General features: G+C 37.6%; 2 protein-coding genes and 1 long non-coding RNA gene across 10 annotated transcripts in view; 2 read left to right on the forward strand and 1 right to left on the reverse strand.

The window, feature by feature from the left end:
- NDUFAF2 (NADH:ubiquinone oxidoreductase complex assembly factor 2) overlaps positions 1–7234 on the forward strand; it is a 159768-nt gene extending 152534 nt beyond the window's left edge. The window contains exon 4 of the mRNA XM_029942286.1: positions 6923–7234. Within this exon, the coding sequence (XP_029798146.1) occupies positions 6923–7171 (249 nt within the window). The 3' untranslated portion in view covers positions 7172–7234. The remainder of the gene's footprint in view (positions 1–6922) is intronic.
- Positions 7235–12797: 5563 nt separating this feature from the next.
- Positions 12798–16255, reverse strand: SMIM15 (small integral membrane protein 15). Of its 8 annotated transcripts, XR_003909876.1 has the most exons (4): positions 15554–15790; positions 14413–14545; positions 13237–13544; positions 12798–13042 (listed from the first exon to the last, which is right to left on the reverse strand). XR_003909876.1 is itself a non-coding variant. In XM_029942289.1 (3 exons), the coding sequence occupies exon 3, from the start codon at positions 13531–13533 to the stop codon at positions 13309–13311; it is 225 nt and encodes a 74-aa protein (XP_029798149.1). In that variant the 5' UTR covers positions 13534–13544; positions 14413–14545; positions 15988–16255; the 3' UTR covers positions 12852–13308. The 8 variants fall into 8 exon arrangements, 7 of the variants coding, with proteins under 7 accessions (XP_029798149.1, XP_029798148.1, XP_029798151.1 ...); XM_029942289.1 differs by lacking the exon at positions 15554–15790 and adding an exon at positions 15988–16255 and having other exon boundaries at positions 12852–13544; XM_029942288.1 differs by lacking the exon at positions 15554–15790 and adding an exon at positions 15797–15893 and having other exon boundaries at positions 12852–13544.
- Positions 15586–16861, forward strand: LOC115294415. Its single transcript, XR_003909877.1, has 2 exons — positions 15586–16305; positions 16719–16861. It is a non-coding gene; the product is annotated as an uncharacterized LOC115294415 (long non-coding RNA).
- Positions 16862–18591: the final 1730 nt, after the last annotated feature.

Below are 18591 nucleotides of genomic sequence, written 5' to 3' on the forward strand. Positions count from 1 at the left end.
TACTTTCTCCTCGAGGGTTTTGATGGTTTCCTGTCTCACATTCAGGTCCTTCAGCCATTTTGAGTTTATTTTTGTGTATGGTGTAAGAAAGTGGTCTAGTTTCATTCTTCTGCATGTTGCTGTCCAGTTCTCCCAGCATACCTTGTATTCTTTCTGATAAGAACTGAGTGGTATTTTTTTTTCTGTAAATAAATCTTTTTTTTCTGTAGCTGATTTTAATATTTTTCTCTTTATCTTTAGTTTTTAGCAATTTTATTTTGAATGTGCTTTGGTTTTGTATTTCTCATGCTTGGAGTTTTTTTGTTTGTTTTTTTTTTTTGGATATGTAGATTTGTTTTATTTATTTAGAATATTTTTACTCATTATTTCCTCCACCTTCTGTCTCTTCTCTGTGACCTTACGTACATGTATGTTAGACTGCTTGGTCTTGACCCACAGCTCATGTAGGCTCTAGTTCACCTTTTTTTTTTCTCTCTCTTGTATCAGTTTGGATAATTTCCACTGCCTTGTTTTCAGGGTTCATTGTTCTTTTCTTCTGCAGTGTCATATTTGCTGTTGGGCAAGTCCATTGTATTTTTCACTTTATATATTTTCACCTGTCTAAGTTCCATTTGGTCCTCTTTAATAGTTTCTATTTTTCACTTTATGTTTGCCTTTCTTTATGTCTTTGAATGTATTTATAGTAGCTATAATAAAGTCTTTGTATTTATCACCTAATTATCAAATATTTTAATAATATCTATCATGTTTGGGTCTGTTTCTGTTGACTGGCTTGGCCACACTTTCTTCTTCACTTCTTGATTGGATGACGAACATTGAAATGATGTATTGCTTACTGTCTGGGTTTTCTTGTCCTCATTTAAAAAATGCTGAGTTTTGTTTTGGGGACTTGAAATTACATGTTAGTCAGTGCAAACTTTTAGAGGCTCAATTTTAAGTGTTGTTAGGGTGAATCTAGCAGTGGTACCCAAATAGGAGTTTCTGCAATGATGGAAATGTTTTCTATCTGCTCTTTCCACTTGGAATGTGTCTAGTACAGTCGAGGAACTGATTTTTTATTTTATTTTAATTAATTTAAATAACACTGTGTGGTGTGTGGCTATTGTATTGTCCAGAGTTACCTCTATCAACTTTCATACCAATTTATCCTTACTTCTAGAGTGATTTTTGATATTTCCAAAGTGTTTATGTATACCAAATGCCCTGTGTGTTCAGTGAGGCATCTCTGGCTGATTAGAACTTGAATGTCTTTTGGTGTCAGGCAGTCTCCAGCAGTTGTTCAGTTTATAGCTCCCTAGTATTTATTCTTTAGCCAGAAATCACTCTTTGTGGCCATCTATTATCTCACCCTACCTTCATAGAGCTTAATACTCAGCTGAACACTCAAGTGTTCCCCCAGGCAGATTTCTAGAACTTTTTCTTTGTATATTCTGGTATTCTGCCTCACAAATTATGGCTTCCTAAGCCTCCATAACCAACGTCTCTCTTTAGCACAACAAAACCACCAAGTACTGCTTGGGTTCCCCCACCCTGTGCACCCCATAATATGCCACCAGGCAGAAAGCTGAGGTGATACAGGACTTATTTGTTTCCCTTCTCTCGGGGAGCACCGTAGTGTGCTACCACTTGTTTAATATCTGAAGAGTTTAGTATTTTTTTGTCCGGCTTTCTAGTTGTTTGTGGCAGAAAGACTGGTATGGTACCAGTTATTCCATCTTGTTCTCAAGCCCGTAGACTGTGTTTTACCAACACCTCTATCTCAACCCAGTGGTAATGGTTGCTGCCTTGTTGGAGGCCGTGGCACATTAAAATGGTAAAGATTTTTCAACCCAGCAAAATCACAAATTCTATTTATTCTTCAGAAGAATAGCAACTAATATGGAGGTTCTGCTATTTATAAAATTTTCACTATAGTTATTCACTGTTTGTTACAAAATAGTTAAAATTTTAAGTACTTAATTAAACAGGATATAAGTATTGAAGAAATTTTTGTACTCTAAGAAAGAGGGATGAATATAAATTTGGTATATTTATTTATGTTTTTAATGAAATGGTATAATCAACCTGTTGAGCCACTATTTAAAGTCCACTGTTTAGGGACGCTTCAGCTCAGGTCATGATCTCACAGTTCGTGGGTTCGAGCCCTGCATTGGGCTCTGTGCTGACAGCTAGCTCAGAGCCTGGAGCCTGCTTCGGATTCTGTATCTCCCTCTCTCTCTGACCCTCCCCTGCTCATGCTGTCTCTCTCTGTCTCTCAAAAATAAATTAAAAAAAAAAAACATTAAAAAAATAAATAAAGTCCACATTTAAAATGTCACCCATACCCTCTTCTATTGTCTTACCATTGCCCAGCGGTCCGTTATTGCCCAGTCCTTAGAACAGCACACTAAAGAAAATAGCATTATTGTCTGTATTTTACGCAGGAGGAAACTGAGTCACAGAGTAAGCAACATTTACATGGTCACATAGCTAGTATATGGCCAAATTGGGATTTGTCTGCAGGTAGTCTTGCTTCAGAGCCCATGGTCTTTTTTTTCTTTTTTCAAATTTTTCTTTAAATTCTAGTTAGTTAACATCTAGTACAGTACGGTTTCAGGAGCAGAATTCAGATATTTGTCACTTACACCACACGGTAGAACCCATGGTCTTAACTACAAACTTTCAGAAAGCCTATCAATGTGAGCAGTATACAGATGAGTATTTGAGGTGGAAATATTTATGTATACATAGTCGCTTCATTCCCATTTTCAGATAAACTGAGACTGAAAAAAACAATGAGTGAACTTCTTGGTGTCCCAGCTAGTAAGAGGTAGCTCGGCACTGTACCTGTCTTTTGGGGTTGGAGAATATGTGGATGGTCTTCACAATGCTATTTTCTTAAATGAAAATGTGTAATATTGGAAACAACAGTAGGAGTGCTCATTAAGTAAACTGTGGTACACAGCAAGTGATGCAACTGTCTTTTTCCTGACAGGGAAATACTGACAGGGGAAAAAAGCAGCAAGTAGGGGTGCCTGGGTGGCTCAGTCAGTTAAGTGCCCAACTTCAGCTCAGGTCATAATCTCGTGGTTTCTGAGTTCGAGTCCCTTGTCCAGATCTGTGCTGACAGCTCAGAGCCTGGAGCCTACTTCAGATTCTGTGTCTCCCCCTCTCTCTGCCCCTCCCATACTCAAGCTCTGTGTCTGTCTGTTAATAATAAATAAACGTTTAAAAAAAAGGATATTTGCTTTAATCATATAAACATTTATATGAAGGAAGACCCACTTGCTCTTGGTTTATCTCTACACATTGGAACAAACATACTGTTTTTATTGATGAACATATTGAGACGTAAGGTGGTATTGTTCAAAGGACATTGGTATTTTGAATAAAGATGTTGTCAAAATTCTTATTTTTTGGTAATTTCTACTATAAAATAGGCCTTGTTAAAAATGATGTTTATCTTTAAGTGCCCAAATTCCTATTTTTTTCTATCTAAGTATTTTCATTTTATCTATTCCAAATATTTACAAAACTAGATTTGTACATTTATACGTGATTTATGTTCTGTTTAATTTTCCTGGAAGCTGTTAGGAGGGCTCTGGTAACAATTAGTTTTTTAAAAAAGAAAAAAGACAGAAGTAAATTCTTTTCGAGGAAAAACTATAATCTCCATGTTTTTCAACTCTGAATTTTTAATCAATCTTCATATGGTAAAATAACTAATATATTCAGATTGGTTTTTTATTTGCGTAGATGGGTGTTATAAGAAACTGATTTGGTAAAGTAATGGTGAGTAAAGAGAAACGTGAAAACACAGCCAAAGAAAGAATAGCTCTCTGCCCTCAGTTTTCTTTCCGCAGAAGCGAGAGGCCAGCGGTAAGACTGCAGCAGCAGAGCTGAGGTAGGGAAGGCAGGCCTGGCAGCCTCAGGCCATGTGGCGATCCTCTTAAACCAAAACCAAACAAGCTGCATACCAACTTCTCAGTACTGTTTTGCTACCTGTGGTTGGTTAATAGTGTAAGTTCGACCCTGTCCTATAGCTTTCATTCTGCTCCAAGAACTTCCATGAAGACAGAGGAGGTCAGAGAGGGTACTGAAGAATATGGAGATATGAAAAAGTATTTCTGTCTGCTTCCACGATTTCCAGTATCATATTGAAAGAGCTTTCCTTTGTGATACATGGTCATTTCACCTGAGAATTCAACAGGATACATGAAAGTCTGATTACTCTTGAGGCACATGGAGGCTCAGTCAGGTAAGCATCTAACTTTGGCTCAGGTCATGATCCTGCAGTTCATGTGTTCAAGCCCCATGTCAGGCTCTGTGCTGATAGCTCAGAGCTTGGAGCCTGCTTTGGATTCTGTGTCTCCATCTCTCTCCGTCCATACCCTGCTAGTGCTCTATATCTCTCAAAAAATAAACAGTAAAAACATGTATATTAAAAAAAACACTGACTACTCTTACCCTTTCTTATAATAGCTGCCCCCTAAACTCAGTTGTTATGGTTATTAAACTATTATGGGGAATTGGGTCTCTGGGGTAGAAATTACAAGAATTTATATTCTTTCTCAGACATGTTTGCCTTGAAGAAGTTTCATTATATGGGCCCTTCTTTATGCCTAAAGTTAAATGTATAACACTACACCCCCCCAAATCTTTTTTCCCCTTTAAATAGAAACCTTTATTTTATTTTATTTAAATTCTAGTTAACATACAGTGCAATATTCCTTTCAGAGTAGAATTCAGTGATTCATCACTTACATACAACACCCAGTGGTCATCACAACAAATGCCCTCATTAATACCCAGCACTAGCCCATTGCCCACCCTCCTCCCTCCATCAACTCTCAGTTTGTTCTGTCTTTAAGAGTCTCTTATGGTTTGTTTCTCTCTCTCTGTTCTTCCCCACTCCTATATGTCCATCTTTTTTGTTTCCTAAATTCCACATGAGTGAAATCATTTGGTATTTGTCTTTCTATTTCACTTAGCATAGTACATTCTAGCTGCATCTACGTCACATAGTCTTTATCCATTCATCAGCCAGTGAATGCTGCCACAAACATCATGGTGCATGTACCCCTTTGAATCTGTATTATTGTATCCTTAGGGTAAATATCTAGTAATGCAATTGCTGTATCATAGGATAGTTAACTTTTTGAGGGAGTTCCATACTGTTTTCCAGAGTAGCTGTACCAGTTTACATTCCTACCAGTATTGCAAAAGGGTTCCCCTTTCTGTGCATCCTTGCCAACACTATTGTTTGTGTAGTTAATTTTAGCCATTCTGACAGGTGTGAATTGATATCTCATTGTGGTTTTGATATGTTTGATATATTTCCTGATGATGAATGATATTGAGCATCTTTTTATGTGTCTGTTGGCCATCTGGATGTCTTCTTTGGAAAGATGTCTATTTATGTCTTCTGTCCATTTCTTAACTGGAGTATTTGCTTTGGAGGTATTGAGTTTGATATGTTCTTTATAGATTTTGGATACTAAGCCTTTATCAGATAAGGTCATTTGCAAATATCTTTTCCCATTCTGTAGGCTGCCTTTTAGTTTTGCTGATTGTTTCCTTCACTGTGCAGATGCTTCTTATCTTGATGAGGTCCCAATAGTTCATTTTTGCTTTTGTTTCCCTTGCCTTCAGAGACACGTCTAGTAAGAAGTTGCTGCAACTGAGGTCAATGAGGCTGTTGGCCTGTTTTCTCCTCTAGGATTTTGACGGCTTCTGTCTCACATTTTAATTATCATTGCTTACCTTCTTAAATAAGACTATTACTACTTGAAGATCACTTTGGAAACAGGAAGGTTGTGTCATACATTTGAATACCCAGTTGTTGCTTGTAGGTGTCGTTTTTCAAAGCGTTGAAATTAAAACACAAAACTTGGAAGAAATTGTTTTTGGCAGTGTTGTCAATTAGTTACATTAACATTCAGTTTTTTTATACATAATATATATGTTAAGGAATAATTTTTAAAATACAGATAAGCAAAAAGAACATTTAAAAATATTACCAATTTGACAGTAATTATTGACAGAAAGGGAAAAAGGAATCATTAAAGATAAAAGATGTAATGACTATATTTCATGTTTTTAAGACACACCTTTTCAAATTTTAACATCTCTGAAATGAGGATATATAGAGTTTGCCTTTTTTAGTAGGACATGTAACAGTGATGCTTCTTAAATCTAAAATTTGATGTTTCCATTGTATTCAATGAAATACAGTAATTTGGGGATATAACTCTTTACAGGTAGAATAGCAACTCTTAGGGACTGAACTGCATTGGGAAAATAGCTTGTGCGGATTTGAGAAAGCATTTCTAATACCAGAGTGCCTCTCTGCCACTGGTATCTAGGGCATGCTAAACTCTGATTCCATCCTTATCCTGCTCCTCACTGCCTCACCGCCCCGCACTAGAAAGGGACACAGGTGCGATTTGGGTCTGGTGCTTTAGGGGTGGCAGTAGGATCCATGCCTAATTCCCGTGGAAAAGTAGATTGGGAGGGGCATCTTTCCAAGGCCATCATCACCTTCACTTCATCTCCAGCAACAAGTACAATCACTGATCATTTGTGAGCCAGAATATAGCTGCTAAGCTTAAGGTTTTTGATAGAGTGGCTTACACTCTTATGTAATATTTCATGTTAAGTAGTTTGTTTCACTTCCTGGGTAGTAAATATTTTTATTTTGTGATCCTTCACACCTCACTATGGTATACGACAGCAGAGCTGTTTAATTCAAAGAATATTGGTATATTATCAGATAGTTTTTTTCAACTTGTCCTGTGCATATCTATTATTTAAATGCAAAAGCAAGTAATAATATATATGTATATATACATTTTTGTTGGCTTTTGTATTTTCATAAAAGCCATAGTTTGGGTTTTCTTCTAATTAGAAATTTACTAATTTCTTTCATTATATATACATGCAGGAAATCCTAAAGAATGAAAAAAATAGAGAAGTCGTTAAAATGAAAAGCCAAGATCTTTATGAAGAGGAAAAACTCCTTAGCAAAGGAAACGAAGAACTTTTAGCTCCACCAGTTCAGACTCAGATCAAAGGCCATGCCTCTGCTCCATACTTTGGAAAGGAAGAACCCTCAGTGGCTCCCACCAGCACTGGTAAAACCTTTCAACCAGGATCCTGGATGCCACAAGGCAGCAAGAACCCCGATCAATGAACGCACTGTGGTAATAAATACTTCATTTATATAAAGTTTTAACAATAAAAGAAGTAAAGATTACTTTGTTATTTTCTGACTGTACAATAGTTCTCTATTCCATTAAGCTTATGAATTCATTTTTAGTATAAGAAATGTGAGGTTGTGAACTTTTTTGAAGTAATCTCTCCACCCAACGTGGAGCTCAAACTTACAACTCTGAGACCAAGAGTCACATGCTCTACTGAGCCAGCCAGATACTGGCTTTTAGGCTTAACTCCTTCATTTGCTTTAGTCATCATTTTACTTATTAATTTGCCTATGTTTTTCTTCTTAAGCTTGCTCCCTTGAGAAGGATCCTGTGGCTGTAAATGCTCAGTACATTTTGGATCCTTATGATCATTTAGGAACCCCACTGTAATGTCTGTCATGATAGAAGGTAATTAGTGAGCCCTCCTAAATTACACAATTAAAAAAAAAGTGAAAAGACTGCTTGTAAGATTCTAAAGGACTGAACAAAAACATGAACTTGGATAAAACATGTGAAGGCCAAGAAAATTTGGTTGAGAAATGGAAAGAAAAAAAAAAGGCTGGAGTTTGAAGCATGAAATTAGGACAAACACAAGTACACAATCCATCACAAAAGTCTTTAACAGAAAAGATACAACTGGAGTTCTAGTAGATTAACAGTTATCTTCAGAAAATGAAAAATAGGAGAGGGTTCTGAGCAATTCCAGTGCCACTAGAGATTCTAGTGGCTTGTATATTAAAGAATAATGTAGACAGGTGATATTTAAACATTCATTATCATACAGAAGTATTGTTTTAATGTTTATTTATTTTGAGAATGAGAGAGAAAGAAAATGAGTGGGAGATGGGCCGAGAGGAGACAGAAAATCTCAAACAGGATCTGCCCTGTCAGCGCAGAGCCCCTGGAGCTCAAACCCATGAACCATGAGATCATGACCTGAGCCACAACCAAGGGACAGATGCTTAACAGACTGAGCCACCCAGGCTCATATATGCCTTTTATTATACAAAAATATTTTTGAAGGGTCATGTTTTCTGAGATGCACAAATAAGTTTTTGTTGCTAATATAGAGTTCTTATGTATGGCATAATAGGTGCTCAATAAATATGTACTGCATTAAGTCCAAGTTTTAATGCTCCTCAAAATACATAAGTTAACATTTTTACTTAACAGAAAGTAAAAAATTTTAATTGCTTAAGAAATAAGTTACAGAAAGATACTTTATAAAATGTAATATTAAAACAAATACTCAAATGTAATTATCATGACACTTATTGAATGACAAAAAAGCTCCTTGGTGATACTAACATTCCAGCAACCCTGTATGAGATTAACCATTCTGTCTCTATTTCATTACAAAGTAATGTTACATTTTATCATAGAGGCAAAAAAGGAACTAGCCACAAGGCAGTATAAAAAGTGGTAAAATTTATAGTATAGTTGATTGTAATTAAGATGTTCTTGAGTCCTGGGTTACAAGAAAAAGTGCACATTTTCTAGCATGCTAGAATATTTCTACTGCCAAACTCCTATTAACATCCTAATAGGATGCCAAACATCCTATTAAATGTATTCCATACATATCTTTTTACAAACGTTGCCTTATAATTTGTAAATATCTTAACGTTATGGCAAAATTTACATTAATTTTAATTTTTACATTTTCATTTTAAAGGACTTGTTTTACTAACTACAGAGAACAAACTGGTGGTTACCAGAGGGGAGGTGGGTGGGCGGATGGGTCAGATAGGTGAGGGGATGGAGGAGGACACTTGCTGTGAGGAGCATGACTACATTGTACACCTGAAACTAATATCACACTGTATGTTATCATAACTAACTGGAATTTAAAAAAAACTTAAAAAGAAAACTAGGGGAGCCATAAAAATAAATAAATAAATAACATAAAATACATGTTTCACATAAGCAACAAAAGAAAATCTTACTCAGAAGTCCTTGTGGGAAAATACCTGAATATAAGGACACTGGCCCAACATTTTTAGTAGAGCACACACTTTTTTTTTTTTAAGATTTTGTTTTTATGTAATCTCTACACCCATTGTTGGGCTCGAACTTATAACCCCCGAGATCAAGAGTCACATGCTTCACCGACTGATCCAGCCAGGGGCCCCTGGAGCATGCGGTTTTAAAGTGATTTCAAGAAGTGGAAATGACAGTTAATAAGAATCCATCCACACTCTTCCCCAAGACCAACATTTTTTAGATGACTGGTAGCACTGTTAGGTAGCAATGGAACAGAGCTGTATGTCCTGTGTAAAAACTGAACCTAAAAACCTTGGCCTAATTCAATTTACATTTCTAGGCAATCTTTTTTATATTTGGCTTTTATGCCAGACACATGCAAAGCAGAACTAAAGTATTAAATAAAACATTAGTTGTCCACATTTCATATTTTTTTAAATTTTTTTAAAATGTTTTTATTTATTTTTGAGAGAGAGAGAGAGAGACAGCGTGAGCAGGGGAGGGTCAGAGAGAGAAGGAGTCACAGGATCTGAAGACCGGCTCCAGGCTCTGAGCTAGCTGTCAGCACAGAGCCTGACGCGGGGCTCGAACCCATGAACGTGAGATCTGACCTGAGCCGAAGTCGGACGCTTAACCGAATGAGCCACCCAGGTGCCCCTCACATTTCATATTTTAAATTGTTATATTTTGGACACTCACAAGTTTTATTTTTTTTTAATAGAAATGTCCTTACTGCTTCAAGACAGACTTCAACTCTATGCAAAGTTTATTGAATTCCAAAAGTAAAAATGTTCATTTTAAGGTAAAGTGTCAGATATACTTGAAGTACTTTCTCAGAGGTAAATCCTTGATTTCCCATGCAAGTGCTACACATGCAAATAGCGTATTTTGACCATTCATGTATAGAAAACGTGTTGACTGTTGGGGTAAATCATATAAATCCAGCCAATTAGCTATGCCTTGGATATGTGAAGTTGAAAATCAAGAAAAATGGAGGAAAAAAACCTTTCCTTTCCATTCCTTTTACTGATATCTGGCTGTCATTTTTAGTTTAATCAGCCTTGAGCCAATACCTATTTTTTAATGCTACCTCTTTAACCAAATTCGTTTAAAATGTAACCTGATCTTGAAGCACCTGGGTGGCTTAGTTCAGTTGACTGTTTGATTTCTGCTCAGGTCATCATCCTAGGGTTGAGGGATTGAGCCCTGCATTGAGACCCACTCTGAGTGTAGGGCCTGCTTAAGATTCTCTCTCTCACTCTGCCCTTCCCCTGCTCTAAAATAAAACTTGAAATTTTTTACAAAAACAAATAAATTGTAACCTGATCTTGCCAAACAAAGCAAAACAAAAAATAAAATAAAATGTAACCTGAATTTATTTAAGAACAGGCTTTCTCGAAGTGTTTCTATTCTCTGGGGAAAAACAGTGAGAAAAGTTTCTGATAGTCAAATTAAGTTAAAAGCCTCCAAGAAATCATGTAGGAATAAATCCTAAATTTTATATTTCCCAAACTGGTATTTGAAAAAAGAACATTTTAATGTTTGAGAAATACATATATTTGTGTGAACACAATATATATTCCAGATATGAAGTAAATCAGAGTGACTGCAAATATGAAAACAATCATTCCTTAATAGGAATCAGATTTCTTCTAACAGGATATGAGATGAAGTATAAAGTGGGCCTTGCCACTTTCCTTTACATTATGTGTAAGGAAAGAAAGAATGGGTCAGGAGCTGTCAATTATAATGTATCTCAACATTAGTTTTCTGGATCACACCTTGGTAAGCTTACTTCGTTTGCTTTACTGTAATTCCAAGAAACAAGAAATGCTATACCAAAAAAGTATATCTGATCCAGTAAAATACCACACTGAAGTTTATCACATGTATACTATGGATCAAAATCTGACACACAAACTTTTCTTTTTGGTAAAATATCTCTTTACAGGCAGCCTGTGTTTTTCCCAAAACCAGCCATAAAAAGGTAACTGATTATATTAGTTCTCAAAACTTGAGATACATAATAGACAACTTTAAAAAGAAGTATTATGCCTAATAAAATGGGATTCTTTCATCAACAGTACTATTTGTTATAGTGAGAGAAGACTGATTGTTCTGAAGAATCCCATCCCTCACCATACTCTCTGTTACATCCCCCCAACTCCCCCACATACACACAAACATACAGACTATGTATATTATAAAACCTTGATCTCACAGTTGGGAAAAGCTAAACCTGAGTAAACAAATGGCATATGTCAAACAAATACAAAATCAGTTAAATAAATATCTTTAAATTGTAATGAGAACCAATAAAAACACAGCTTTAGTAGGTAACTGAGAATTACGGTAAATAGATCTTTTGCTTCAGTACTTTTACTCTAAAATGTGGCCATAAGCAAGACTTACTGGGCAATGTAGATCCAGGAGGCCTGGAGAGCTATAGAAGCATTTTTTTTTTAAGTTTGAATTTCAATGGTAATTCCAACTATTAAAACTTCAGTGACAATAAAAAGATAACTAGATATCCTAAGCCACCTGAGTAATATAACCAAACACTGGAGTTGCAATATGTTCATTACACTGGCACCTAGTTGGAACTGACAACCTTAAGTAAAAGTAGTATTGTTCAGACCAGCCCATCAACATTCTCAGGAGTCCTTAGGTATTCATAGTTGAGAGACATTGCCCCCAACTTTTTAAAGTATGCTTTTAGCTGTAAATGAAATTCATAACCCTTTGAAAAGTCTAACTTCCGTATCATATCTAATATTAATCACTGTATCAATATTAGCCCCCCTTAAAAAAAAACAGGACCTCTTTATAAAAAAGTATCAAATTTATTTCAATATCTAGTTTCATTTTTAAATTAAAGCTAGTGGACAATTTTTTGTAATTTGAAATTATCAGAAGGGAAGAAAACATGAGTAAGCTATTATATACTGACAGCAAATAAAATCCCTGGGCTGTGCGTTTATAAAAGCCGTCTTTAGTAGTAAACACTTCCAGTTATACTACTTAACTAAAGGAGGGATCCTCTAGCTCTTTATTCCTAATTTTAACACATTTCTCATTTTGACATAATTTACCTTTTTCATCCAATTACTGGTATGATTAACAAAATTTTTTCAAATGTTAAGCCTTTACCACTTATGAATTATGACTTTTAATTTTTAAGAATTAAAAATTTAAAAGAAATTTGAAATTTTAATTTTCACCATGAACGTCTATGATCAAAAAGTACAGAATATCACTACTAGATAAGTTAAAACAAAGAATGGAATAAAAACACAAAAATGTCGTCTATATAATGAGCAAATTATCCGATAAGACATCTTAACTACTTCACATTTCTACTTAGCATAAGAAAGAGTAAACTGGTTCCAAGGTAACTCAAGGTTTGGCATTTTTCCTGCAAGCTTTAAATCATGGTGTAATTCTACTCAAGAAGACATCTCCAAGAAAATGGCAGTGTTCATAAGTACAAAAATTGTTATATCTGGTACGTGGTATTTTATATAGTCAATAAGAGAATTCTTTATAAAATTAGATTTAAAAAAATGCAGAATGTCTGAAAATTATCTCAAAGGCTAAAATAAAAAAAATGCAGAACACAAAAACAGTCATTAATTAATATTTGGCTTTGAGAAAGCCAGAAATGATTCTATTCCAAGAAATAAGCAATAATGATAAAAAGATATAATTAATATACTATATGCTTTTAAGCCAAAGCACACTTTTCACCTCCGTACAGTTTTTTTACATTCTGAATTCCTTTTGTCCAGAACAGGACCCCGTTCTAAGCCATTATCTGAACAGAATTCATAATGTGTAGTCATTTCTCTCCACAGGATGTTTTCATTTCAGTACAGAAGCTGGAAAAGGGCAAATGACTCAGTCAGTTATAAAGAATTTATAGCATAATAAATGCCAGTTTACAGTAACTGTCAACAGACTTCTACAGCAAAGCCTAAAAAAGCTGCAGCAGTAGAGGTCACAACTAACATGACCCTTCCATGTGCTGACTTCGTTGACTACAAGTTACGGTCATAAAAATCAGAAAAGAAACCTTAGTGGGTCCTTCCAAAGCTGCATAATTTTCCAAATGATTTTCCTCTGGTTACAGAGCCTGTTCATTCCTTCAGTCCTTTTTTAGTCGTTTAGCTTTTGCAATATTTTCTTGACGTTTTTGTTTCTTCTTTTGTTCTTTTTCCCTGGCTTCAATCATCTTGGCCAATTTCCAGGACAGTACGGCACTTGCTAGAAACAATGGAGTAAGGGCCAAAATAACCGTTGTAAGGAAGCCATATGGGTCCTTTGCAGCCCATTCCACAACATACTCAGCCCAAGCCTTTATGTCAAACATCTTGGTAGCTTCTTTGGAAAAGGGGATAGGGAGGCAACAAGAGAAAAAGACTATGTGATTAATCAAATTTTGAAAAAGTTACATCAAACCATCAGTTAACTCAGAATTCCATTTTCACTTATTAGTTTGTTTTTAAAAAGCATTAATTAGTACTATTTTAATAAGGTCTGATATCTCCAGTTAAGAAAAAGTAACTATGGTAACACTTAAAAGATATAGAGGTATAGAAGATAAAAGTAAAAACCACATGGAATCTGCCATAGGGAATATGCAATCTTTAGAGTCAAGACAAATTTTATCAGCAAATTACTTTTTAAACAATTTTGAGTTTTCAATACTCATTCCAGGAAGCAGCTGAATCCTGTTTGTCATTTATGGACAAAGCCTTAGTACTATTATGTACTAATTAACAAAAGTATGAATCATCAAATTTGGTGTTTGAAAAGGACAAACCATGGAGTACATGAAATGCCTGAAGAAAGAGAGGTGATGGACAGCTGTTTCCAGGAATGAAAAGAAGGTATGGGAGCCATGACAGTATCTACCTTGATACGCAAAGACCTAGGAGCAAAAAAGCCACATGCTATGTTATGCCCTCTTTTGGATCTAAGGACTCCTACTTGAGGACATAATTTAATAAATGAGAAAATTACCCATAACCGGTGCCATGCATTTTGTTCCATTTTGAGTTGGTACAGGAGGACCATCTGATAAGGAAGGATGGTGTGGATCTGGGTAACATTTTCTATTTTGCCTCAGAGGCTTTTCAACCTTTCATGTTTGGGTCAATCTCTATTCAAAGGTGAGAATTCAAACACTGGGGTAGGAATGGCTGTATACACATCCACAATTTCAGGTGGGATTTAAAAAGTCATCTACCTGATGCTCGAGTAGTTATTTCCAACTTTGTCCTGTGATTATTAATGAGCCAATTACAATTTCAGATGACCCTTGCTTGTCTTCTTCTTTAGCTCTACCATACACTTGCGAGAGAAGATTTAAATTCTATATACTAGGTGGGTTGAAAAGAACAGATAAAAGAAAAAAGTTTAAGTCACAACTTTCAGGCTAATTTTAATACAATTTCAGATGAAATTATTTCAAAATTCTATCTGTGCAGTCTATCAAGGACATATAAAATTGCCTGGCATATCAAAGACATTTAATATTTATTTCCTCCTATTGTGAAGAAAGAAATCATTACTACAACTGCAAATGTTCTCTAAGAAAATCCTAATTACTGAAGTAATTACAAGCTATTAATTGTTTCAAAAATAAAATTATTTATAAAGCTAACTGGCATATTAAAAAAATTATAGCATATCCATTCCTATATCTTGAACTTTTAAAGTATTGTCATTCATTACTAGGGTAATATACATAATTACAAAATCAAACGCCTCGCTTTATTGTTTAACATTTTTTTTGGTCTATTATACAATTCGTGTTCTTTTCAGATAACCGCAACAAACTGTAATTCCATCACCTAAAGAAAACTGCTGCTGATATTAATATCCATTCACCGGTCTCTCCATATACTTTTCAACAGATAACACTAATTAAAGTGACTGTAGAATATTGTTAAATACTCTAGCTCCTGCCCCCCACCCTTGAATTCGTAGACCCCAACCCACACAAGAGGTTTGTTTCTTCAGCTTCTCCACCACGGTAATGAATTAACTAATGTAAGATTCGGTGATAAGCCAAATAACTTTGCAAAACACGAGGCACGCGGAAGTGAAGGATATGCTCTGTAGCAAAGTTTTGGCCATTAACACGAAGAAGTTATTGTCCACAGGCCACACACGGCTCCCGTACACTTCAATTTCGGACCCAAACGCGCGCGCCTCCTACACTTGGAGGAATAAATATACTCTTCCTCCTTCGGTAAGGGCTCGACCCGGCTTGCTCTCCAAACCAGCGCTGAGCGGCTCCTGAAACTGCAGCTGATGGTATTTCACGCCATCAGCATGCCCCGCCCATCCTTGTTTCCCTCACTTGCTCCTTCTTGCTCCCCTACCTCACCAGACCGCGACCCCAGGGGGCCACGTTCAATCTCCCCTCGGCCTCAGCAAGCACTGGCCCGGCGGGACTTGGAGAGCGGGCGGTCCCGGGGAATCCTGGCTCGGTTCTGCCCCAGCTCGGTCCGCCAGCGCGGTGGCCGCCTCCTCTGGGCACGTGGGCGAAACAGCCGCAGCGTCCGCCACCAGACCCCACGCATCACGGTCGGGACCGTGGGCTCGGACCCCCACTCCCAACTCACCTCTAGGCCGGAAGTAGGAAGGCGGAAGCCGCTGCTTTCCCGTCCCACCCACAGGCCGGCCCCAGCCCTGAATGGGCCTGAGGAAGTCGAGGGGCCAGTTTCCGGCTGCGCCATTGTTGCGTGGGTCCCGGGACCTAGACTTCCAGGATTCGTGGGGGCAGAGGGGCGGGGTAGGGCGGCACCCGGCTTACCGGCGAGCGGCAGGTGAGGCCTCGCGGGGTGTGTGGCGGCGCCTCGGCTGCCCTCAGGCCGGGATCCCGTGTCCGGCGCTTCCTGCTGGGATCAAGGGGCGAGCGTGGAGTCGCGGGTGGGCTCAGGCCCTCAGGAGCCGGTCCGGACCTCAGAGTGCCCTCTGCTTTGCCTGATGTCAGCCAGGGCACAGCCCCCTCCTCTGCTGGAGCCACACCGTTGATGGACGGCCCCGGTGGGTGAGGTCTGTAGCCCCTGGAAACAGACCCAAGAGCGGCGGCAGGAAAGGAGTTGATCTCCACAAACCGCCCGAAGCCAAGGTGAGGGTTACACAGCGGCTGTTGAAGGATTCTGGCGAGTTTCTTCTCTTGGGTCACACCCACCCCTTCCCCTTCTCACCTTCTCGTTGGACAATAGTTAAAGCCTCACGTACTGGAGACAATGAAGCAGCTGGACCTTGGTGGATCCACTAAAGCTTATTACCAAAGGAAAATGCAGCCATGTGTGTGAGCAGGGATTTTTGGTGTTTGTTTTTAATTTGAGAACCTAACTCATTTCACATACACACACACCCACACACACTCAAATGATCAATACTTGCCCAAAGTAAACTTGATAAATAAACTGGGCATAGAGTTCCCACAGAGATATTTGTTCCTTCAGTACAGAAATAAAGGGATTTAAAAGTCAACAAGCAGTAAGAGTGAATTTAATATTGTCTTCTAATCAACAGGAACTGAGAGATTAACTCTGGTTTGGTTGGTGACCAAATGTTGTGATTGCTTGCACTGAACGGCTCTGTCTGACTACCTCTGCGAATGTTGCAAGACCTCTTCACATTTGAGTGCCAAATAAAGCAGGTTTTTATTCTCGAAAGACTATAGAATGTTCTCTTTGAGGAGCAAGCTGTGACATGTATAACTAGATATACAACAGTAACTATTATTTACCAGGAAACGGGCTTTTGGCAAATAATCTTGTGATCTGTAATACTGTTGGTTGGGCATATGTTAATGTTTGTATGTTGTATTAGCAGCAGTTGTTTTCTTACTCATTCTTGTTTGAAAACTTGGCCGATGGTTTCAAAGCTTGTGCTGCTTGGACCTAGCCTGTACCTGTAGTAGCCAGAAAAAACAGACTCAGTCACTGGATTGTGTATACTGAACACTTCACTTGCTGGAGGCAACTATGTGATTTCTAAAAACTTGTTCAAATGGTTATTCCCGGATGGGGTCAAATTGGATTTTAACACCCTTCACTCCAGAGGCCACGATGTGTGTGTTTTGTTTTAATCATGGATGCACAGGGGCGCCTGGGTGGCTCAGTCGGGTAAGCAGCCGGCTTTGGCTCAGGTCATGATCTTGGGTTCGTGGGTTCGAGCCCCGCATCCGGCTCTGTGCTGACAGCGAGCTCAGAGCCTGGAGCCTGCTCAGATTCTGTGTCTCCCTCTCTGACCCTCCCCTGCTCGCACTGTCTTTCTGTCTTTCAAAAAAACAAAAAAAAATTTTTTTTTAATTCTTGGATGCACAGTATATCCAATTACTGCCTTCCAGTAGTTTGCTCTTCTGCTTATATTGTAAAACAGACGTGTCTTGGGTTGCAAGAAAAAGGTGTGCAGGAAAGAAGCTTCTGTTCCCCTTTAGTTGTAGTGTAGACCTGCCTTCACAGATTTGTACTACTGATGTAGTTTTCATTCCAGGCACAGGATGTAAGCTCAGGAATAGCATAGGCATTGCTACAGCTGAGCCCTTGACTGCAGCCTGCATTGCCTTGATGAAAGGTGGCTCCAAGATGGGTTCAGATGCTGTGGACTATTTGCTGTAGTGAGGAGCTGTGAGTTCAACTTCACAGGCCTTGTCTCTGCTGATTTGTGTACACTGATAAGTCACTCTGAACCACCTTCCTCTTCTTCATGTGGACAATATACTCGGTTGTCTCTGGTGTTCTTTCAGCTTTAAAATTCTATCAGTTGGACTGGATTTAGCCATTTTTCTAAGTTTGCTTCATAAGCAGCAGCAGAACAAAGAATTTAGTGGAAACATAGCCAACTTTCTTAAGATCTTATTTATTTGAAAAGATCCTCAATTAGGTTTTTATTCTGTCTCAAATATCTTTCAGAATGCCAACTTAGAATAACAAGGAAATAAACTCTACTTGTATTTATTTTTAAGAAATCTTATTCATGCAACTTTAACCAAATTTTAAAAATCTTCCACTATTAAGGAGGGTTTGTCTTTACACAGTTCCTGTGTAGTGTATGACACCACCTTCCCTATTCACCCTGTTTTCTCTATTGCTATTGTATTTTGAAAATGGAGTGTTACAAAATTTTAACCGTTTTTTTCCTCTTAAGAAGGTAAGTCCTACTCTGTCATTTGTTTAAAAAAAATTTTTCTCTTATATGGTATAAAGTTGCATTTCACCTTGACTCATGTCAAAGTTGTGAATAAAAAAATTATGAATGAGTAAAATCTGAGTAAGATTCTGTTACAGTAATCTACACTTGACAAAAGATCTTGAGAATTTTCTTACCTGCTTAGCGGTTTGTGCTTCTTTATCTTTACATATTTGACTTAGTTTGATGAAATTGGTTTCTTCCCTAAATT

The sequence above is a fragment of the Suricata suricatta genome, chromosome 6, assembly GCF_006229205.1.
Source record: "Suricata suricatta isolate VVHF042 chromosome 6, meerkat_22Aug2017_6uvM2_HiC, whole genome shotgun sequence".
NCBI classification, from domain to species: Eukaryota; Metazoa; Chordata; class Mammalia; order Carnivora; family Herpestidae; genus Suricata; species Suricata suricatta.